At 39.6% G+C, this 23,739-nt stretch overlaps 1 protein-coding gene across 3 annotated transcripts in view; it reads right to left on the bottom strand.

Annotated features, from left to right (window-relative positions):
- The window catches only part of TPP2 (tripeptidyl peptidase 2), a 50,248-nt gene extending 34,786 nt beyond the window's left edge, over positions 1–15,462 (bottom strand). Inside the window, exons 1-10 of one of the 3 annotated variants that reach the window (XM_041478256.1) lie at positions 15,190–15,462; positions 9,203–9,331; positions 7,398–7,493; positions 6,886–6,990; positions 6,111–6,235; positions 5,228–5,391; positions 3,854–4,008; positions 2,761–2,837; positions 2,104–2,231; positions 163–262 (exon numbers count right to left, since the gene is read on the bottom strand). In XM_041478256.1, the coding sequence (XP_041334190.1) occupies positions 163–262; positions 2,104–2,231; positions 2,761–2,837; positions 3,854–4,008; positions 5,228–5,391; positions 6,111–6,235; positions 6,886–6,990; positions 7,398–7,493; positions 9,203–9,331; positions 15,190–15,351 (1,241 nt within the window). In that variant the 5' untranslated portion in view covers positions 15,352–15,462. The remainder of the gene's footprint in view (positions 1–162; positions 263–2,103; positions 2,232–2,760; positions 2,838–3,853; positions 4,009–5,227; positions 5,392–6,110; positions 6,236–6,885; positions 6,991–7,397; positions 7,494–9,202; positions 9,332–15,189) is intronic. The other 2 variants (XM_041478254.1, XM_041478255.1) reach the window with 2 other exon arrangements.
- Between the last annotated feature and the right edge of the window lie 8,277 nt (positions 15,463–23,739).

The following is a 23,739-nucleotide window of genomic DNA, read 5'->3' as shown; positions in this document are numbered from 1 at the left end:
TTCCAGATCCCAACATACAAAGGTGTTATCAGAAGAGCAGGCTAGTTATGCTTTTTCCACAGGAAAGAAATCCTTTGATTTTGGTATTAGTGACCAATCTTAGATTTTGAGTTATATCACCTGAACCCCAAGGTAGTCAATTGTTCTTGGAATATAACCTACCTAGGCCCTCTGGATGACCAAGTGTACTGATTTGCTGGCAGTTTTTCTCTCAAAGAGTACTCAGCAACCATCATGTCAGGTGACACGTAGGCACCAACACCTGTAAAAAACACTCAAGCATTTTAGATGTAATATGAATTTTTATGAAGAACTAAAGTAAAATTCTTCTGTGGTTTAAATTCTTTATGAGAAGAATTCTTGCTTAACATCTTGACATTTAAAATGGAAATACACATGTTCCATCTCATTAAATCCAGGTATTTTTGCAAGGCAAGCGTAAAGTATCATGCTATGCAGTAACAATGCTGATGGGCACACTGTATAATAGTAAAATATCATGCAAACTTCCAAGTTTCACTTTTATTCAGCTGGAATATAACCTTCTACACTTCCTTCTTAACAGGTAGTTCATACATGTCTTCTCTCTCTCCTGCCTCCCTTTCCTCTGTTTACACTGCTCTGCCACAAACTACAGCTGCACGTCAGAGCAATCCATGAGAACTGGTTCATGTTCATGTGGCTCCCAGCTACACCCCCTGGAGCAAATGGCCACATCCACAGATCCCAGGGAGGAGACAGTCTTTACTGGGTATCAGTTCCAAGTACACAGAGTATGTAAACACCTACATCAAAGCTTGATAAAGTAGCAACTGTAGAAGAGAATGCCAAGGATGCACACTGCAACTATGATTTTGTTTACAGCACAAGCACTACCATGGTGGTACAAAACTACCATACCAAGCTGACAAATTTGGCAAGGCCTGTGTCTGTCTCTGTGTTAACTAAGCCAACCTGTCAGCTGTATTTTGCTTTACCCTCAAAAAACCAAAAACTCTATCTGCTTCACTCCAGATGGAGGACAGGAGCAAACTACTTGGCATGCAGTGAATAATCACGCTGTCTCTAGAGTGATACAACTAAGCTGAATTGACAGAGTAGATGCACTGTAAGAGCAAAGCCAGTGCAGACCTGAAAAGAGCTTGTTAGTTCCAGTTCCAACCCCCAGCCTCAGTAGTGAATTAACAGCAGATTAACTTTCAGAAAGTAATCAGCATTAATTCTACCAGCTGCCCTGGAATAGCAGCTCTCCAGCTTCCAAGGCTTCATGCTAGTCTCCTTACACACTGGTCTCCTCGCATAAGAATTCTGACACTTAAAAAGCATCGTGCGTAATGCAGTAATGAGATCATAAAGGATTTCTATAAAAATTAAGACTAAGGAAGTTACCCCTGAATGCTAGGCATTTTGCTCCATCTTATAACTCAATCTTTCACTAAAATATCAAAACCATATATTAGCCTATCAGAAAAAAATTTTAATGACAGTAATAGACATGCACAGCAGTGGCACTGCAGCTGGAAAAACTCCTCCCCTACAAGGACTTGTCTAGATCCTAGCACGGGATTATTTTTTGTCCAAATTAAAAACATCTGTTTCACTAAAAATAAAAATCAGAGTATGTGATGAAGACAGATGATCAAAAACTATAGCTCTTACAATTCAAAATGCATTGCAATACTTTCTAGAAGACTAATTAGAATCCAACTGAGAATCATATTTTTGTAAGTTGCATTTACCAGCAGCTATGGGTTGGAGCAAAGTGGCGTGCTTAGACAGTTACAATTGAAAAAAATAATCCTGAAATACTCAAGTGAGTCAGATGAAAGATTTCTTTTGCAAATTTTATACAAAGTCACATTAAATCAAGACTATTTGCCTCCCACCTCTTTTCTACATATGTAAGGTCTTGAATTGTAAGAAGATAACAATCTAAATTTGTATACCTAAGCACAGAGCAAGTGCCTCTCTCAGAATTAACCTTGCAGTACAGCAGGCAATTTTTTAGATTTAGTTCAGCAATCGACCATGTAACAAAAGTACAAAGTCTGAAAAGACAGAAGCTGAATACTGTCAAATTTTTTTTCTAAATGAATTATTTACCTATTACACTAGATGTAGTTCCACCAGGACATCCAACTGTAGAAAGGCAAGGACCATTATTTCCCGCACTTGAAACATAGATTACATTGTGTTTCCACACTGCTTCATTAATCACTTCACAAATTCTCCTAAAGTAAGAGAAAGAAATGAATCATTTACTCAACAATATTGCTTTCTTCCACAGGACAAAGCTCCCATTTCTAGTACAACCTTTGACCATTCACCAAACAAGGAAGCTTATGCAACTTGCTTCCCACACCTAGCAGAGGCGGTTCCAGTACAGAAGCTGACCACGATAATATCTTCTGGTTTCAAAAAAGGAGTGAAAACTATGTAGTGATCCTAGGTCTTCAAAAAATACCCCACATATCATGTGGTGTTGCAACTATAAAAGTTCTTTATTATGCTAAAATATTATTTGTATATGTGTTACAAATCTGTGTATGATATATTTGTATACAAATTATAAATGAAAAGCTTTTTCAATGGGTTGACTTCTTTCAAAGGCAGTTTAAAATTTATACTGCACAGTTTCTAACTTATGAATCATGTGAGCCTGGATGATTTACTCTTAGCCACTACTTGACTTAGAGAAAGCTCAACAACTACAATTCCACCTCTATGAAATTAAAATACTTTAACCACAGTACTACTTACCCAGAATTTGGCCAGTGTGTTGCTTCTCCATAGCTGTAGTTGACAAGATCACATTTGTATTTTATTGTTTCTATCATCTGATAAAGTAAAAATGGAAGTCAAAATATGTGCTAGTCAAAGAATGAAAGTGACTTCAGGAATGACAGAAAACATCTGCTTAAATTGATTTGCTACATATCTAAGAAAGACATACATCTTTTAAATCTAGAAAATAATTCACTGCAGCCAGATAAGAGCTATTTTCCCAAGGAATTAAGAAAATTTTAAAAAATCTATTCCCCAAAAAGTCTTATTCTTATAGTCTTATTCTTCCCAGCCATAAATCAAGACCCAAAGAGATTACCTAAGAAATTACCCTAAGAGAAAACTGCATACAACACCAGTATTGTCACAAGAACATAAAATTCTCCTTTCCTGCACAGTTTGATTGAACTCCAAAAAGTTGCAAAAAATTTATTGTTCATGTTGCTACATCAAAATATCCTATGGACCACAAGCATAGTCTTTTCATATTCTTTTCTTGAGTAAAATTTTTCCTTATCAACTCATTACACAGAAAAGCTCTTGGGTCTTTCATCAATGAAAGGAATGCTATTTTTTCTCACTCTTAAGAAAAAGAGTTAACACAAATACAGCAACATAGGTAGATACTTGCCTCTATTTTAGATTTATTCTAGATCTGAGTAACTATAAAAGATACATGACAACACAAAGAACTTCAGCAAGTATGCAAAAGTAACTTCTCTCATGCATCAAGCTAGTCAGACACTGCAAATCTGTTAGCCCAGAGTAACTCTAAGAGCTCTATGCAACAGAAGCCTTGTTTTATATTAAAACACTAGTCTTACAATATGCTTTAAAAGACATTCTAGCTGGTTTTAGGGGTTTTGGCTGTGCTATTTATTGCTTAAGGGTTTGGGGGTGTTTTTTGGGGGGTGGCTTGGTTGTTTTTTTAATTTTTGGTATTTTTGTTGGAAATGCTGTAGAACCATAAAAACAAAGCCTAAATAAACGAACAGGGCATGAAGTTTCACAGCATTCTACACTTAAATCACACTGCTGAGATTAATAATTTATTCCGTGAAATACCCACAGCTCTTATGAGACCAGTGCCAGTTTCCATTGTACTTAGTCTCGTATCTCCAATCTTGATTGCAAGAATCTGAGCTCCAGGAGCCACACCATTCCGTTCTGGTTCTTCTGGAAAGTATCCAGCTGCAATACTAGCCACATGTGTTCCATGTGCTCCTGTGCAAAGGAAAAGCACGTATTTTTAGTGAACTTCATTTATAAGAATTCAATATGCTACAGCTCAATTAACTTTCACTTTTTGAGCTGTAAGCACATAAATCCAGTCAGTGGCCAGTCACCAGTGCTGCTGATACCAAAAGGGTGACAGTGTTCACCAGGATTCAGCAGTGGAGCCAGCTCTGGTCAATACTTTCTGATGGTCTGGACAAGGGGATTAAGAGCATCTTCTGTCATGGTGCAGACAACAACAGGCTGGCAAGAGTGCTGATCAGGTGGAGGATAGGAAGGCTCTACAAAGGGATCTGGACAGGCTGGATCAATAGGCTGAGGCTAATTGTATGAGGTTCTACAAAGCAAACACCTTTTTAAAGGGAGAAAGGAGGCAGCAGGAAGAGAGAAACACAGTATTAACTTAATTCCACTAACAAAAGTCACTTTGAAGGCTCAACACTTCCTACTCAAAGTTATGAATACTACACCTGAGACAACTCAAGTAGCAGGGATTAAGAAGAGAAAACAGAACTGCACAAAAACATAGAAAGGAACATCTCAAATAAGGCACCATCTATTTAGAAACCTGAACTGCTTATGTAGCTCTACTGAGATGGGATATTTTCATAAGAAATTAAGAGCACTTTTCAAAGCAAATGCATTCATAGCATCCCAGCCACTCAGTTTGCTTCCAAAACAAACCACGATTATTTAAAGAATACTCTAAAGCAGCTTCAGAGTGGTTTGAGCTACAGTTATAGTGACATCTGACATAACAAAAAAAAGCTTGTATAAACCTATGATCAATACCCATTTTGTTCATGGGTATTATATTTAAGATTCTTAAAGTATACAAGTACAAAGGAGAGCAATTAAAAAAATCAATCATCACTCTATATTTAACAAACATAACTAAAAGGTTTTTTTGAAAGAATGCATGTACATGTTAAAGAATACCTAAGTATGCATGTTCTATGTATACATGCGTATGTACACAAAGTTGACAATAATTCACACAAAAATGCAAGCAAGTTTGGTAATGATCCATCATTATAGATTTAGTTCAGGAAATATGAGTATTGATCTTGAAAGCCATAATAACTAATGCTGTACTATGACAGCTGCCTCAAACCATCCCAAGTATCAGAAACAAGACCCAATACAAATTACTGCTTCTCATGATACCTACTTAGCAGCAAAATGTTTTAAGATTATTTTCATTTACCTCCACTCGTAACAATAGAAAGGAGGTTTCCATCATCATATATATTCACAGAATAATTCAACATCTCAGATGTTCCAAAAGATCCATATTCCTGAGCCTCTTTATAGGTTCTCAGCACTGTACAGTTAGTTAAGTCACCACTCTCACTTGTATCTATGCAGGCTCTGTTGACAAAAACAAACAAAAAAAGACAATGTCCCAGCTGCTACAAACTTTTGGTTACCTACCCTCTACAGCTGAGCATAGCAAAAAGACTTCAAGAAGTTTGGTTCTGTGTTTATGGCATCTTTAAATGGTATCTTTAAATAGTCCTTTGAGCAACTACTTTAAAATTTGGTTGTTTATATTTAAGATTCAGAAACTACGAAGTTATCTAAATAAACTGATTTTCAAACACTGCTAAATTCAAATAAATCTGTATTTGACAAGCAGGAGTATGAAAATTTATGCAAGTTCAAGGAAGAAATTTTACTAAAGGTAGATGTTCAGTACTGGTACACAAACATTTGAAGTTTTACTGTTTTGTATGATGTACATTATCAATAAAGTGACATGTTACATCCTGAAGCCTGTGCACAGACACCTGCTTTGTTTTACTTCATATCACCAATGGATAGTCCAAACAATTTTATTCTGCTTCAGAAGAAAAATCCCATAAACTTACACTCATATCACACTGTCTTCAATAAGACTTTATTCTACCCCATCTTCATTTGGGACCAGCATTTTGTCAAGAAACTCAACTGACAGAGCAGGATTATTTTAAAGCAAAAAATACTTAAACTCTCTATAAAGAGGGTAGATATAAAAGCTAACAAGTCTTCGATGCAAGCTATTGTTTTATGTAAAGAACAGCACATTTTAGACAAGTGTAGTCATTTACCTCCAGGTCTCACCGTCATACCACACTACACAATCATATACTGGGCCAGGATCACTGTATTTTTTCTCAAAAGAATTCAACAATTCCACTTGATTTTGAAGTTCTTCCTTTATTAGCTTATTTACCTAATAAGGCAAACAAAATTCAGTTAAGAGTATTTCCAAAATTATCACAAGATATGTAATCCTATGTTCTTTTCTAGTGATATACATTTTTCCCATTACTTTTGCAGGAATGTTAGACTATCCTAGGAGTCACAAAAATCTACAAGTTCAATGGCTTTCAACAGTGCACTGTTTATTTCTGGCCTATTATGTACAACTACTTCTAATTTCTGTAAATGTAACATTATTTTCTTAAAGACTATTAAATGATAAAGTAGTATCTGAGGCATTTCTGGTACTTCATTGAAATAGTACACAGTTTACACAAGAAAGAGTATGTTCAGAAAATTCCAACTTTGAACACAGCAAGGATGGTGGCCTCAAAACATAGCACATTAAATTAAAAATAAAACTTATTGAAAATATCCAGCAATTTTTTAAAGTAATCCTATTTTCATATTTGAGACCAACTCTCAAAAGTAAACAACAAGCAAACTGAACAACCATGCATATAAAGACTTATAAAATTAATCAGAAGATACAATGGCAAATTATCTGCCAAAAGAGTCTCAAGTACCTTTCCTTCACTCATCTAATGAAACATTTTAATCCTGTCAACCAGTAAAAATTGTTGCAAGGAACAAGTTCATAAACTTAGACTTCATGCAAACCTGTGAGGGAGAGCTATGAGCAGCATCAAATTCTTCTTGCTTCCTACAAGCCTCAGCTAGAGCCAGCCTGTGAACAGGATCCCAGAGCTTTTCCTTGCGCTCTTTCTGCAAAATAAAACAGAGGTTTCTCAACATACTAAGAAATATATGGCAAAGTATGAAGTCTATAAAGATAATCTGAAAATTCTGATTTGAGAGAATGGCTAAAAAAGTTCCACATAATAGTATAAATAAGCATAAATTGCCATACAATTTAAAAAAAAGGCTATCGGTATTTTCTGTACTTCTCGCCCCAACGGACCACTGTGAGAAGGATTTCTAAGCCACCTCCTGTTTCTCTGAAAAATCACAGAGTAAGTGCAATCAATAAAAGTCAGAGAGAATAGCTTGCAAGTTCTGCTTAGCAATCTAAGTTTGTTAGCAAATCACATGCTGTAGCATTCTAACAAAATTAAGAAACAGAACTGTAAAATATGACTGTATACCAGAAAGCAAAGATAATTCATCCTTACCTGAATCCTCTCCTTAAGAGCTTTAGGATAGATATCATAGCCATTTTTTATGCCAATGTGATATTTGCCTGAAGGATTTACCCAGTTTGCTGGAATCTACAGGAGAGTACATTTAGAAGTAGGTTAACTAATGGCATTAAAAGAACTCCTCAAACAAAAAAGCCCAACACTGTGTAAGAGAGCTCAGCAGAGCAAACCTGCAAATACTGCCAATTTAATTCTCTGTCTCCATAACAGTAACTACTGCACTGTTCCAACAACATGACATGGCATTTTCAGTCCAGCTTCCAAAAAATCAGTATCAGTTCATGTGACACTGCCATTGAACATCTTTAAGCATTATTTGCTCTGATAGTCTACTTTTAAAACACAAAGCTTTACTGAATTTGCTGGGCAGAGGTCTTGGGAAATAACAGTACTATAAGTGAAACCTAACATGAGCGAGTATGGTTGGAAGCCATGACAAACACCTGAATATCTCTATAATCTGATAATTTAGAGACTGTATATCAGGATATGCTCATCCTAGTAACAAAAGTAAATGAGCAACAGATTCAGCCTTACAATCATCTTCCTTGCAAAATTAAGAAGAAAGCTGACATGGACCTCTATGGAGAGATCCAAAGACGCAATGCCCCCATATCACATCATCAATCCAATCAGGAAATCAAGATGTTCTTGATTTTCTTGTTAGCAACATCAGTTCTGTATACCCAAGACCTCTACTAGATTTCATGTCCTTTCTGGAAACCCTACAGCATTTCTGCTATGCATAGTGAGAATTCAGTGAGTCTACAATGAGGTCCTCACAGATTTTTCAGTCTCTAAAATCTATCCACCACAAGCTTAACACAATTCCTCTTGTAGCTTATGCAAATGTGGAAAATACTAGCACATTTAAAGACACTACTGTGTCTGACATTTTTTAACATAATAGCACATTTTCTTCAGCCAGTTTCCAAAGCTGTGTCAGACACTGTTTTAAACAAATAATTAAATTATTATCAGGTCCCCCAAAAAGCCCTGTACACACTCCTGTTCAGCTACAGACCGTATTAGAAATAAAGACATACAAAAAGTGTAAAAACCACTAAGCAATCTACATGAAGATGAGTAAAGGCAGCATTAGGTTTGGGTAATCAGTTGGGTATCAGTTGGGCTAGGGTTGATTTTCTTCACAGTAGCTGAACACTTAATAACTCAGGGATGTTTTAGCTGTTGCTGGGCAGTGCTTGCACGGAGTCAAGGCTTTTTCTCTCACCCATCCCAAACAGTGCGCAGGCTGGAGATGCACAAGGATTTGGGAGGGGACATAGCTGGGACAACTGATCCCAACTTGACCACAGGGATATTCCATATCATATAGCATCATGATCAGCATATAAAGCTGGGGAAAGAAGGAAGAAGGAGAGTCATTCAGAGTGATGGCATTCATATTCAAGTCACCATTTTTGTGCGGAGCCCAGCTTTCCTGGAGATGGCTGAACACCTGCCTGCCCATGGAAAGTGGTGAATGGATCCCTTGTTTTCCTTTGCTTGCATGCAAAGCTTTTGTTTTACCTATTAAACTGTCTTTTATCTCAATATGTAAGTTTTCTCAGTTTCACCCTTGTGATTCTCTTCTCCCCATATTGCCAGGGGAAGGCTGAGTCAGAGTCTCTATGGTGCTTAGCTGCTAGCTGGGTTTAAACCACAACATCTGGTTAAAAGGAAGTAAATTCTGTAAAAACCAAAACAGGTGCTAAATTTGCTGTTAACCAAAGAAGATGATGTCCTGTGGTGTCTCTGTACCACCAAATACTCACCTTTAAACTTCTTCCAGAAAGACCAGTAATTTCTCCATCTTTAGGTTCTGCAATGGTACATGTTGTTACATCACCACTGCCCGTAGTGTCAATTATATCAATTATCTTCGGTTTCCCATCAGTTGTAATCTGAAAATATGAGCACAGAATGATTGGAAAATGTACTTCTTTACCCTTCAGCACACAAACCAGGAAAATTTTGTTGTTAAAAATATCAACTAGCTTTTTCAGACACCAACTTTTAACTGAAGGACATAAAACCAATTTGAACTCAAGATAAGTTTTCAAAGAACTAAGACCAACACATCTCTCTTTCTGGTTCATACAAATCTACTTATTTCTAATAAGGATTCAGAAAATAAAAAAGTAAAAACATTGTATCAACAAAGCACAGGCAGCCTCAATTTAAAACCAAGCCTAAATTTGCAAAAATGTATTTGCAGGAACTACTATTCATTTTCATATTATTTCTTGTGTTGCTTGTGACCCCTCATTCTGACAAATTTTATAGTAATAAGTGCACAAGTAAGAAAATGACAGGTGCTGAAGTACAAGCTCTCACAAACTGTAATATCTTAACTGAGCTTAAAAGAACCCAAAAAGGGACAGAAGTTACTGTTACCTTAGTCTTCCCATTTCAAAGATTCTGCTCTGTGTTTTAATCCACTTGAACTGTTAGTAGCTACAGCTATATACACCTAATACTTTTATAACGAGTCTGGAAAGATGTTATAGCAGCCTCCCAGGACCTAAAGAGGGCCTACAAGAAACCTGGAAGCAACTTGTTGCATGTGACAGGACAAGGTAAGGAAGAAATTTTTCACTATAAGAACAGTGAAACACTGCAACAGGTTGCCCAGAGAGGTAGTGGATGTCCCATTCCTGGAAACATTCAAGGTCAGGTTGGATGGGATTCTGAGCAATGTGATCTAGTTGAAGATGTCCCTGCTCCTCGAAGGGAGGTTGGATTCGATGGCCTTTCAAGGTCCCTTCCAATCCAAACCATTCTATGATTCTATGAATTGATCATATATACATATTTTTACAGTTCTGTATCAAAGACTGATTAAAAAAAAGATGTCAATCATCTTCCTAGTATTTCCTATACATTAACTACACTGAAAGTGAAAAAAATTCATATCCAGAAAAGCAGCAACATTTGTTGTTTTCTACCATTTAAATATAAGGTATTTTTGCCTTTATTCTCTATCAATAATTTTGATGTTAGACATAACATATGGAAGGTTGTTTTGTTCCAAAAATGATCTGGAATTGTGAATTCAGCTACTGGAAGCTACCGACACATTCAAACTGTTTTATAAAAGTCACTCTGCTGCTGCCAAAAGGACAAGAGTCAGGTTCTTATCACATCTCAGCAAACAAGGATAGATACTTCCATGGTCTCAAATCCTCATGGCTTAAAAAAAACAAACAACAAACTAAAACCCAACCAAAACCCATACAACCCAAGAAACAACCTCCCAGAAACTTAACAACAAAAAACCAACCCAGACAAGTAACAAGCAACACCTCCAATGAAAACAGGCCTAAGCAGCTTAAAAAAATAAAAAGAACCAACCCCAAATATTCCCAATCCATAGCAACCATAAAAACAGCATCAATTTCAGATCAGCATCAATCCCAGAAGGTAACAAATTCTGTTTTTGAATAAGCTTGCTAGGGAAGAACTTTCATGACAGAAACCAACACTACTCTGTTCAAAGAAGTTCAAGTTCACTGGAGAAAATCTTTACAGCATCTTAACCTGGTAAAACATTGACTGAATGGTAGTTACATAGTAGTGAAAATTTACTTGGGGAACAGTGCATAGGCACTAAACCATACACTTTTCAAGCATTTGTATTTAATGTCTCCAATGTTGTCCACAATTCACACAAAACTCAAGAGCTGCTCCAATACTAAAGCAACTGCAAGCCAATCCTGACATTAACAGCACTGGCCATTTTTCAATATGCCTCTACTCAAAGCCAACTATTCAGTGATCAAAGTACAAGAAAACAGGAATGAAAATGTAAGCCAAGGTGACTTGCTTGAAGGAGGCAATTTATACAGCAACAGGTGGCCAGAACACAGATTTATGCTGCAGCAAGCTTGGATACTTTCAGAAGTTGTTTCTTAGCCCGAGAGACAACTCCTACACTATATGGCTCTCTGCCTCCTAGCTGAAACCTAGCAGGCCCACACATGCACATGAGTTTGCACTGTCAGAACCAAGAAATCAGAGTCTTTCAGTCAGACACAAGAAACTCAGAGTTTCAGCTGGTCTAAGGCTCAATTCCTAACAGCAGCAATCCCGACAGGTTCACTGTAATTTAGTGCAAGTAACCGATACGGCGGCTCCTGCTACCATGAACTGCTCTTCGGCACACTGCCCACCAGCAGCAATGCCAGAGTGAAACTCAAGAGTTCAGCTCAGTTTTCTTTCGCAAATCTTGTAATTCTGAGTTTAAAATTATAATAAAAAAATAATCAAGCGACCTTGATCAATTCCGTTATGTGAATGGAAGAGTCCTGAAGTAATGAATTGATTACAGTACCTGTTGAATGAATTGATTTTAGTATCTTTTGCATTAAAATTAAAAAAATAATAATAATTTACATAAGTAAAAATATTTTATACTGTGTTTAGAAAAAAAATCCCCAATCCTACCTTAATTATTATGGCTCGCCTATAGGCATTTGAAAAACAAATCAGTAGTTTAAAACTGAAAACTACTTTGCCGTTTATACATTTCTGCTTGAAATTTTAAAATCCTACTTACAAGTTAGTTCTAACTTGGTAAAGCAGATAAATTAGTAAATTGAGAACACTAAAATTAATCTATGTGCATAATACTGGCAACTGATCAGTTATAATAGAAGTTGAGGACCACCAGCATCTATGACAATCACAACACAAGAAAAAGGAAAGGCGGATGAATTTTAGCATGTTTTTGCCAGCCCATACAATCACTAACTCCAATTGACAGCTACTGCAGCCACAAGAGAGGAACAAGTTCTTCAGCACTTGGGTCATGGGACAGCTGATCATCATCATCATCACAAATAAAATAATCTCCAAGCAATTTTTTAAACTCAGTGCTGAAAACCAAATAAAACTAAACTATCTGCTGCTTCTAAAAAGATGTCTCATAAAAGTACAAGTTAGTGATAGTAAATAATAATTCCAAATGCTACTTCACAAAATAAATAAATTTGCAAGAAGCTAAGTAAACTGACTTACCTATCATGAAACATAAGAAGCCACAATAGGAACAGGGAAAGGAAAAAGGACAGGGTCGGGCTGAGCAAGACTATACATATACAACCACAACACTCCATTAAATGCACCTAAAATTTCATCAGTCACTGTGCCTTAATGAGGATTACAAACAATGACTTGGCAGACAGTAGGAAATACATTCTACCAAGAAGATTGAAAGGGGGGAAAAGTTACAGGAAAGAAGCAGACAAACTAAACTTTATAGCTGGTGTCAACTGGTGGAAAAGCAATGGAAGAGGAGGTGAAAGGAATTCCCTAGAGGGCACTGGTTACCAAAGATTCATAAAGAAAAGGAAAGTAAGTACAAGCCAGATTAATGTTTTATGTGTCAAAGAAAGCCAACCAACAGACAACAGATCTAAGAAGGTTAACTATTCTCTCTATAGCAGCAAGCGTCCAGGGAAGAACAGAAACATTATGATATTTCCCTGTTAAAACTCTGTCCCCAAATCTTTCTGTGCCTCAAAAAGGGAACAAACAGTGCTATCAATGTTTACAAACCAAGTCACAGAATCAACAAGCAAAGGAACCCTACCCAGGAATGAAACACTACAGAGCAGCAAAGAAACTGTTTTGTTTTGACTAAGAACTCCACTATATCCAAATCACAGTAGCTCATTTTAGTTTGTAATCATTATTGTCATTAACCAGAACTCAAAGCTGTAATACCAATTAACCTTGCTATAGGTTAGCAACTGACTCACCATCGTATAGCTCTAACTTTATACCAGGCCAGGAACTGACAAGAAGACTTACAGTAAGAAAAAGCAGCAGCAGCAAAGACAGGGTGTAAAAAAAAAATCCAAAAATTGTCCCAAAGTTAGAAACTACTTCTTGCAGTACAGCTATGCTGTGTCACTGCCTATACCCAGGACACTGATTCATTGCATTGAGGCAAAATGTAAACTGGCAAATGCTCCAGAGAGTGAGAACATTCTTTTGCTGAAGAAACACCTACAAAGCTATTCTAGACTGGGTGCTGCCTATGCCTCCTTTATAACTCCCTGTGCAGTAAGTCTCCCCAGGCTGTACTTTACCAAACCCCTTAAGCCAGGTCCATTAAGTGGGAAGTATGGAAAGATCACACAATTTCTTTACATGTTTTTCTAACAACCCTGCAAAGTTACTCTCACCCACTGCAACATGAATTCCACATCCTGCTCTCCAAATCTTACTTCTACAAATGTTTTACTGCACTACCTGAAACTTTATCCTGTGTGTAAAGAAAGTAAGTTGGAGAAAACTGATATAGTCAACACGGAGATCATGATGCTTCATAAATACCCCTTTTGAGCCTTGGGCTACCTATATCAGAACAAAGCTTGCCACAACTGCCAATAAATTCACATTGGGGTTTTGTTGTTGTTGTTGACCACTACTCATTCATAACCTCTAGAAACGTAGGATTTTTTGCTTTTATATGTGAAACTTCAGAACTATGCACATCATTCCATTTATATTCACACCTTCCTAATTGTCTTCCATTACTTTCTGCTCTGCCCATGGTATTATCATGCTTTCCTTTTGGCTAGCTTTCATTAAGATTTCCAATTGCTCTTCCACTCACCCACAACTTCTTACCAAAAGCACCAGCTTCACTTCAGCTTACATCAATCGAAGTTACACCTGGCCACTCCTTCCCTCCATCCAACCTGTCCTCTTAATTCATCCTCTAGTTTAACTGCATCCCATAAGGAGTAATTTCAGAACATGGAACTAATGATCTGCCAGGGTCAGGTCCCTGAATGAGGTCACTTAGGAGTTAATTCCACACCAAAGAAATGACAGAAAGCAACACAAGCCCTGCTTAGTCAAAACAAAACAAAACAAAGGATTCAGCGTCCAAGTGAGCTGCATACAACTCCGAATCATTCTTCCACGGACTCTTCTGCCATCACTCAGACAAAACATGTTGACAAGAAATCAAAAGCAGCAGTGACACAAAGGGCCACATGGAAACTTACAAGAATAAGAAATATTATGAGACAAGGGTTAAAAGAAATAAGTGCTGAGAAATGCCCAAACTGACATCACACAAAGAAATTTACAAAACCGACATGGAGATACAAAGTTGGCAGATCAAAAAACAAGCTGGCAGAATCGAATTTGATACAGACTGTTATTGCAATAAAACGCACGAGAAATATAAAGAGAAAGACGGGCATGCAAATTGTGCCACAAATACACTTTCCATGTAAAAGACCTAGGCGGCTGTGTGTAGCCTCGAGCTACCTACTGCCGAAGTAACGCTAAGGTTTAACAAAAACACAAAGCGCTCTTTTATAATGAGCTCCGCGCGAGAGAAGGCAGCCCAAGAAAGAGATTTAAGTGCCATAACACGCCTGTGGATTAAAGTGCCGTAACACGCCGAGGAGCAGGCACCTCACAGCAGCAGCAGCGCCCGGAGTGAGCGGCGCGGAGCCCCCGGCCACGGCATCTCCCCGCCCTCCCGCACCCGAGCCGCCGCTCACTCGTGCTGGGCGGGAACCGTGAGCGAACACCCAGCCACGAGTCCCCGCCGCAGGGACAGTCCCCGGGACAGCCCTCCGGGCCCTCCCCTGCTCTCGCCGCCGCTGCCTCGGGCCGCCCGAGGGCCATGGCCGGCCCCGCACTCGTCCCCGTCCTCCCGGGCTCGGTCCGGCGGGACCCGGGAGCTCCCTGCGAGCCGCGGCCGTGACTCAGGGCCGCCGCCGCCCCGCTCTACCTGCATGCCCGGCGCCCCGGGGTCCACGCCGGTGTCCAGCACGGCCAGCAGCACCCCCCGCCCGTCGAAGTCGGGGAAGCGGGCGAGGAAGGCGGCGGCGCCGGTCTCCTTTTTTGGCAGGAGCCCATGGAACGGGAACGGCTCCTCGGCGGCGGCCGCCATGGCGCGAGACCGGGGCGCGGGGCCGGTGGGGACAGGCTGCGAGAGGCCACGGGAGGGCGGCGCATGCGCGGTGCCGCCCTACCGGCCCGCGGGGACGCGCACCCCCTCGCGGTCCGCGGCGCGAGCAGCACGGGGGCTAAACTGACCAATAGAGCGCCGAGGAGGGCGGGGCCTGCTGTGCAGGCAGCCAATCACGGGAGGGACGCGTTCCACGCGCCGGGGCTGTGGCGGCCACGTACGGCAGCGGCGGGAGCCGAGGGCACCTTCCAGCGCCGAGGCCGCGGGCGGGGCCGGAGCCGCCCCGCTCCGCCCCGGGGCTCCCGGCCGGCAGTGGGCTGCGGCAGCGGGCTGCGGCCTCGGGCCCCGCCCGCGGCAGTGCGGCGGTGCCCGGCGTCCTCCTTGTCGAAAACGGAACTACGGCATCACTTAGCTTGGAGAAGACCGCTGAGATCATCAAGTTCAAGCTATGACCGAACGCCGTGGCACCGAGTGTCAACCAGACCATGGCACTGAGTGCCAAGTCCAGCCTTTCCTTGAACACCTCCAGGGACGGTGACTCCACCATCTCTCCGGGCAGCCCATTCCAATATCTAATCACGCTTTCTCTGGCGAATTTCTTCCTGGTGTCCAAATGAACCTCCTTGGCACACGTCTTGCGGCCGTTTCTTGTCAGGCGGCCTCTTGCTGCCTGGGAGAAGGAGCCGACCCTCGCCTGGCTGCACCCTCCTGCCGGCTGGTTGTAGCCAGCAGTAAGGTCTCCTCTGAGCCTCCTTTACTCAAATAACCGATGTGCAAACATTTATTTAGTGATTTTTTTTCTTCTTCTTTTTCTGCTGATTCATTGTCCAGCGTAAATAGGCCCCGCGGTGGCAGTTAATATTTAGCAAAGAGCGGGAAAAAAACCCAAAACCAAATACCAACCAACCAACCAAAAAACTCCAAACAAACCCCCCAATCACACAAAAACAAACAAACAAATCAAGGAAACCCACAAAAACCCCAACAAGAACAACAACAAACAAACCCAAAAGACTACATAAAGGGGAAAAAAAACCCCATCAAACGAAAAAGACTACCTAAAGGCTATAGGAAGCTCAAAATAAAAGTTTTGCTCAAGTTCTTAAGGGAAAATCTCAACCTTGAACAGAGATCAGAGGTTTCAAAGGTATTTTTCTAGCTTTCATGCTCACATACAAATTTGCAAAATAACCTGAACTATGGAGTACCAGAAAACACACAGAATGTCTTTTGGAAAGATGCCTTGTTTGTGGTGTCTGACATGTGCCCCTTCAGCCATTTTAGCTGGTAATAAGTGTAAACCTGGTTGATTTCTGGGGGATCACTTGGCTTTCTTCAGACAAGTTTCTATTTAGAGTCACCTTGGCAGACAAAGGTATTTGTGAGTTCACTGTAAAACAATGGGGATTATGACTTCTGAGTTCGTCTGTTTGTGTGTTTTTTATTTCACAGATCTGATGAGATTATTATTGAACATTTGTCAGACATTAATCTTCATTGAAATGGAGCTGGCATTTATTCCTTCACTAGAGGAAGTGGGAGAGGGTTGCTAGGAAATAGGGGTACTTCAGTTTTTCCCCCATTTTTTCAGCTACCATCAGCATTGTCTTCCAGCTTACTAATGGCTTTAGAGATCCAAGTGATTTTTATGCGAGTACTAAAATAAACCTGGAGAGCACTGCCTTAAAAATACACAGTATTAAAAAAGTGAAAGCTGTACCGTATGAATGTAGCGTGTAACTCAATCTGCTTCCCACTTTGGTTTTCAGTCATAAATCATAATTTTACATTTTGATGTCTAGATACCATGTGCTTAATTTTCTTAGAATGCTGATGGTGTCTCACTGCCATAATCACTTTTTTTTTTTAATTGCGTAAAACTTTGACTGATCTTCTACAGTGGAGAGAATTTTTCTGACAGGGTGGTTGTTCACTTGTTTAATATCTAATTCACTGTCCATTTGAGTTTAGTTTTCCTTCTGTTTATCACTGCTAGTGCACCTCAGTGGGAGAAGCTTGTATTTCTGGTAACATGTTGACATGAACAGAAGTCTTGTATGTCCTATTCCTAGTGTACTTTGAGACATTAAACTACAAAAAAATTCTCAAAATATTTCACATCCCATTCAATGAAAAAGCTCTATGTTATAATTTGGAAACATTTATTACTAGCCCTGAGAATTTCTTCCCCATTCAGTTGCCTTGGTCTCAAAGTACCACAAACAACTCATCTAATTAGCAGGTACATATTGTTCAGGTGTGTATAAATTATGTGCACTGCCAAGCAGCAGGACAGGTTCTGCAGGAAAACTCAGGATTTGAGGAAGGTGTGCCAATCAACCTTTAACAGACTTGAAAGTGATACCATGAAAAGAAAAAAAACTTAATTTCTGTGACAGCCTTCAAAAAGTAGCTATTTTGTTAATTGTATGATTACAACTGTAGTGTTAGGGCATGAGCTTAAGGATAAAGTTGTGCATCTTACTGAGACTCTGCAGATCCTGAGCATATGAGAATTTTTGAATTTTAAACTTAATCTTGTGCTTCTCAGGTTTCTTGTGTTTAGTGTGCTAGGTCAACAGCTGGACTAACGCTCCCAAGTCCTCCACTAAAACATGTCTTTAGGCACCACATCTTAATTTATTAAAATACTTCCAGTGATAGTGACTCAACCCCTTCCATCATGGGCAGCCTGTTCTAGATGGGGAAAAACTTTTTATCAGGACTTGTAGCAATAGGGCAACTAAAAGGGGGTATATTCAGACTAGATATAAGGAAAAGTTTGTTTTACAATGAGAGTGGGGGAACATTGTAACAGCTTGCCCACAGGAGGTGTGGCTGCCCCATCCGTGCATACATTGGAGGTTAGATTGGATGGGGCTCTGAGCAACCTGATCTAGTTAAAGGTGTCCCTGCTCATTGCAGGGAGATTGGACTAGATGGCCTTTCAAGGTCTCTTCCAACCCAAACCATTCTATGACTCTATGAACATCTGACCAGATAGCTCGATTTGCATGGGCATGTGATGCTCCAACAGATTCTGCTCTGAATACTCCCAATATGGATGTGCTTCTAGGTTTGCATCTGAGACCTGGCAAAGCTGTTCTGGTCTTGACAGCCTGAGTGATTCCTAATATTGCTCACATGTCAGGCCTGTCAGGATATGGAGCTGGCCAGCGATCACCTTTGATTTCATGTGCAGCCTAATGCACTATGGATGAGAAGGCTGGGGATATCTGCTGCATCTTCTGCCTGATATTATACCCAGCAGTCCCATTCTGGGCTTCAAATATCTTTTCTGAGTATGCACCTTTCTGCAAACGAAATGCTCCAGCTGCTGCAGGGTTCTCTCTGAGTCAGGCAGTTCTGTTTTGCATGGAAATATCCCAAAGTGAACCCGAAACAATATGACCTAATATCTTTCCAGTACAGGCATTGACATGAATGTAGAAGTACTGGGCTGTTTGTTCTTTCTCTAATTAATGTTAAATTATTCTATTCAAAGTATCAATTGTAGTTGCGCACGAACTGTTTAAATTTCAGTTGCAGCAATTACCTTAGTCACTGTGTTTCAGATTTCACCCACTCCTTCTTTCAACCCTGCCTGAGTTACAACATGTGGAGAGGAGAAATCATCCTACCAGTTAGACCGTGAGAGGATGTGTTTGATCAAATTGTATTAGGCAAGGCAGGCCACTTCAGTGTTCTGACTGAGGTCATTAATTACCAAGGGGCTCAGTAGATACTCTTCCCTATTTCCCCTTTATAAGGGAGAACTGGCTTCAGAGAATAATGGGAATAGACGATCCTTGAATGAGGTGGATGTCATAATGTGACTTAATTCCTGCCATTGCCTCTGTCTCCCTTCCTTTCCCATTGGCTCTTGCTATTGCTGTGTAAGCATCAACCAACACAAATCCTCCAGAAGAAGCAGTTTCCCACTCCTTCCCAGCCTGATCCTTGGCCATTCTCTCTCATTCTTCTGCTCCCCCAGTCGCTTGTGCTGTTGTGGCTTCTTGATGGAACTGATAAAGGAATAAATCTGGCTGAAAACTATCCCACATAAGTGGTTTGGAGCTGGTACCTGAGACAGGCTGCTGTACCACCTCTTCCATGCTTATGCTGGTGAAGAGTAGAGATGATCCAGCACAGTACTCATCAGGTAAACACACCATGGAACTAAGGCGCCACATGAGGGAACTTGGCCACTGCACACTCTGTCAGGGAAACTGGATTTACAGGATTTGGGTTTTGGGGTTTTTTTTTACCAAGTTCTGTACTGAGCCTTCTGCAAAGAGCCTGCATAGCTACAAGCCTGTGTAAATTTTTTTGTGTGTATCTAATAAAGGTTTTCAAAGAAGGCACATCCCAGTTCTTTTTCCCTTATTTACTAGTGAACAGTTCAGCATGGACAAGGTTATCAAATCTGCTGAGTGAACCCTTCAATGCTCTTTCTTCACAGAGAGGAAAACATTTACTCATCTTTTAGTCTTGATATCTAACCTTCCTTAATGGACAATATATCTTTAGCTTTGTCCTCTGGAAGTTATTTACTTGATTGGGTCAATTTGCCCTTCCTTTGATAAATACAAAATAAAAAGATCATCACATACATACAAAATTATGAGGTCATTAATGAACAACAGCTGGTGTTACTCTCCAACATAATCATATTTCAAGTATGTCTGTCAGTTACCAGAATGAATTCTTATTGTTCTGTGTCACAGACTCTTGTGGCCTAGCTAATGTCTTTGGGGTGTGCTTTCATTTACAAACTTGTTTAAAATTGTCTGAAATTATATCCACGTGGGCAGGATATAATAAGAGGATATAATCATAAGGGTAAGTTCATATATTGCTTTAAATACTTTCTCAGTAATGCTGCTCAAAGAAACTATTAGTCCTGAAATTTCAAGAAGGTAGGATTCATTTAGCACTGGCCTCAGCAAAAAGCTGCAGCTGCAGTTCAGTACCAGTTGAGCCTCAAACATTTAGTGGTCTTCTGTGGCAAAGTTGTTAGTAGGGTTGCATTTTAAAAATATAATTCTGTGAGAACAGAGTCGCTCCTTTAACTGTGCTGCAGAAATGAGCAAAGAAATTACTGACTATAAATGCATACTTGTTATTTCTAGAGCTGAGCATGCATATTCATTTTTCATGTTTCTCTGAAGCTTAAAACAGACTTCAGTCTTTTTCCCAGATTTGGCCTTGTATAGCTTGCAGAGATTTGTGATAGAAATACAAAGATTAATAGAAGGAATTACGGATGGCATTGTATGTATATAAAAGAAACAATATCAAACAAAGGTTAAGAACGTCACATGCTGATAACCAAGGACACAGTAAAAATCAGTCAAAGGGGTGAACAACAAGGAATCTATTGTTTACAGCAAGATCAGAACGCCTGAGTTTTCATGGGGTCAAAGCATGACAACACTTAAGTAGAAAACTCGAACTCTGCTAACAGGAGGATGACCATAAGGTTGCAGCCACAAAGATGCCCAAATGAGGATACACAGTCCATAGGTATCAGTCTTCCAAAAAGTATGTGGAGGAATCTCACAAAGTTAATTAAAACTATGTCTAAACCCCACTGTCAGCAAGAGAAATTCAAGGGGCTTAATTAGAAGTGGATAGCTAATGTCCTTTGTCCCTGTGTCATGTATAAGTGAAATTGGCCAGACCACTGGAATGCACACATCTTGGTGCAAATGAGCATGAGAATGAAGGAGAACAATTTATGAGATAATGAATATAAACCATCAAAATTGGTTTTGTTTAATGTAGGTAGCATCTTCTTCCTCCAGCTGGTTTCACATTGATTGTTGTTGTTTTAAATTTTTGCAGTGTCAGGAATACTGTACTAATAGGGTGATTGCCAAAGCAGTTGGTATTTCAAGCGCTATTCTGTTGCGTGAAAGTCATTTTGGAGTTTTTAGGCTTTTAATTAGTTGGATTTTGTAAGACACCAGAACTGCATTTCTTTTAAATTTATGAAATACAAATACACTTATGAAGACAAAATTCTGTCATTGTTTGACCCCAGCTGACAGCTAAGCCATATGCAGACTCTTGCTCACTCCTCACTGCTGGGGTAGGGGAAAGAATCAGAAAGGTCAAATTGAGAAACCTTCTGTGTTGAGATAAAAACAGTCTAATAGGTAAAGCAAAAGCCATGCACACAAGCAAAGCAGAACAAGGCATTCATTCACCACTTCTCATGGGCAGGCAGGTGAAAGCCAGGCATCACGCACAACAAGGACTTGGGAGAACATCACTCCAAATGCTCCTTCCTCCATCTTCCCAGGCTTTGTATGCTGAGCAAGACACCAAACAGTATGGGATATCCCTGTGGTCAGTTGGGGTCAGCTGTCCTGACTGTGTCCCCCCCAGCTTTTTGTGCACCCCCAGCCTACTCACTGGTGGGTAGGGTAAGAGACAGAAAAGGCCTTATAGACTCACAGAATCTCCTGAGTTGGATGGAATCCACAAGAATCATCAAGTTGAGCTTCTGACCCTGCACAGGACAATCCCCCCAAGAAAGGCTTGACTCTGTGTAACCACTGCTCAGCAGTAACTGGTATATCCTTGTGTTATCAACATTGTGTTCAGCACAAATCTAAAATACAGACCCACAGCAGCGAGTAGAAAGAAAATTAACTCTACCCCAGCTAAAACCAACAGACTTTAACAAATTTAAGTACAACAATTAATGCTTATTAATTAAGCTCTTTCTCAAGATTTCCTATGTGGGTTTAAACTCCAAAACCCCACCTGAGAAAGGCTGAAAAATGCATCATGTATCTGCATAAATATATGAAATATGTACATATTTCTTATAATGGAACTCAGGAGCTTTTGTCTGAGAAATGCTGTATACATTTGGAAGTAAATAGAGGAGGTGTTTGAAGTTAAGTTTTTTTAGTCAGAAATTACACAATATGGCAATAAGAATATTTCCAGATTTTCCCGTAAGCAATTTTACAGTATTTTTTGACAATGTTTTTGTTTCGTTTTTAGGGGTTTTTTTTAGTTGGTGAGCCTACACAAAAATGGAAACATCATCTGAGATCAAAAATTCTACTTCTTATCTCTAAGGGATAAATTTGAATATCAAATATCTTTCTTTGGCTTACTGAAATAGGAAATGGACAGCAGCTGTTGGATTTTGGTAGTCAGGATTATGGAATGTTCTTAAGGACCAACATACCCTGAAGTAAAAGAAAAAGAAATCTGCATCATGGTAAGAGAAGTTACTGTGAATTCCCTATAATATAAGAGGTGCCTTTTGTGAGAAATGTCTCCAAATGGCAGCAGGTCTTTCATTGACTATAGTGGTGTCCCTAATCCCTTCCTAAATCTTTCTTTGTTGTTGTACATCATGCAGTAGTACAAATACTCAGTGACAGTTTGCCTCTCTTTTAAAGCAGAGGCAGCTACTAGCCTTATACAAACTAGTTACAACATGTAGCAACATTTTACATCGGCAAGTAATTTCCCTAAATTTTTTAGTCACTACTTGAACACATTACTAGTCCTCAGTGTGGATATTGCTGTCTCTATTCAGGGTCATAGGAAGTCAAGTCTGTGACTTGAAATGATATGTTGATAGTGGTGAGATGACAACTATCTAGTGTGTGTTTTTAATTTTACTTGATTAAAAAATATTAATAACTCTAAATTTTTCAGACTGCAATCTCTTCAACAACATAGTCATCTGGAGGTTTAATGGCTGGGATGTGTTTCTGTTTTGCAAAACATGAAAAGAACACCCCCTCAGTCACTGTTTTTGAGTAATGTCATGAATTAGATATTTGTTAAAGTTCGCCTCTTGAGGGCAGCAAATATTCAGAGCTAAAAGTTGCTCATGTTTCTTAGTGGTGTGATAAAGAATATCCTGGATTTGAAATAGACCATAGTTAGCTTGTCCCTTGGCTCTCATGGTTTAGAGAAAGATTCACTTGCAGCTCTACAATTCTTGCACAAAGCCTGAAAGTTTAAGTGAAAAATGTAGCATATGAAATCAAGGCTTCACCTTATAAGCCAGCTGAGAAAAAAGTAACCAAGTAGAAGCATATAGAATCATAGAATCATCGAATCATCAAGGCTGGAAGAGACCCTTAAGATCATCAAGTCCAACTGTCAACCCATCCCTACCATCCATAAATTCCAGCCTAAGTTCTCTGTTAAACTAGATCAGCCTTATCCTCCAATGACTTATCTTTCCACACAGAGAGATGACCTGCTCCTGAATATTTAACAATTCTTTTTAAAAGTATATCCAACCTTCCTGAATTCCTTTGCCCTTCAGGACTGACTCCCAAAGGGCTCTGTCAATCAATGTCCTAACCAGGCCACAGTCTGCCTGTG

The sequence above is a fragment of the Pyrgilauda ruficollis genome, unplaced genomic scaffold, assembly GCF_017590135.1.
Source record: "Pyrgilauda ruficollis isolate IOZ18807 unplaced genomic scaffold, ASM1759013v1 scaffold44, whole genome shotgun sequence".
In the NCBI taxonomy this organism is placed as follows: Eukaryota; Metazoa; Chordata; class Aves; order Passeriformes; family Passeridae; genus Pyrgilauda; species Pyrgilauda ruficollis.
Note: the sequence above shows the minus strand (reverse complement) of the source record. Positions and strands in the feature narration are given on the sequence as shown.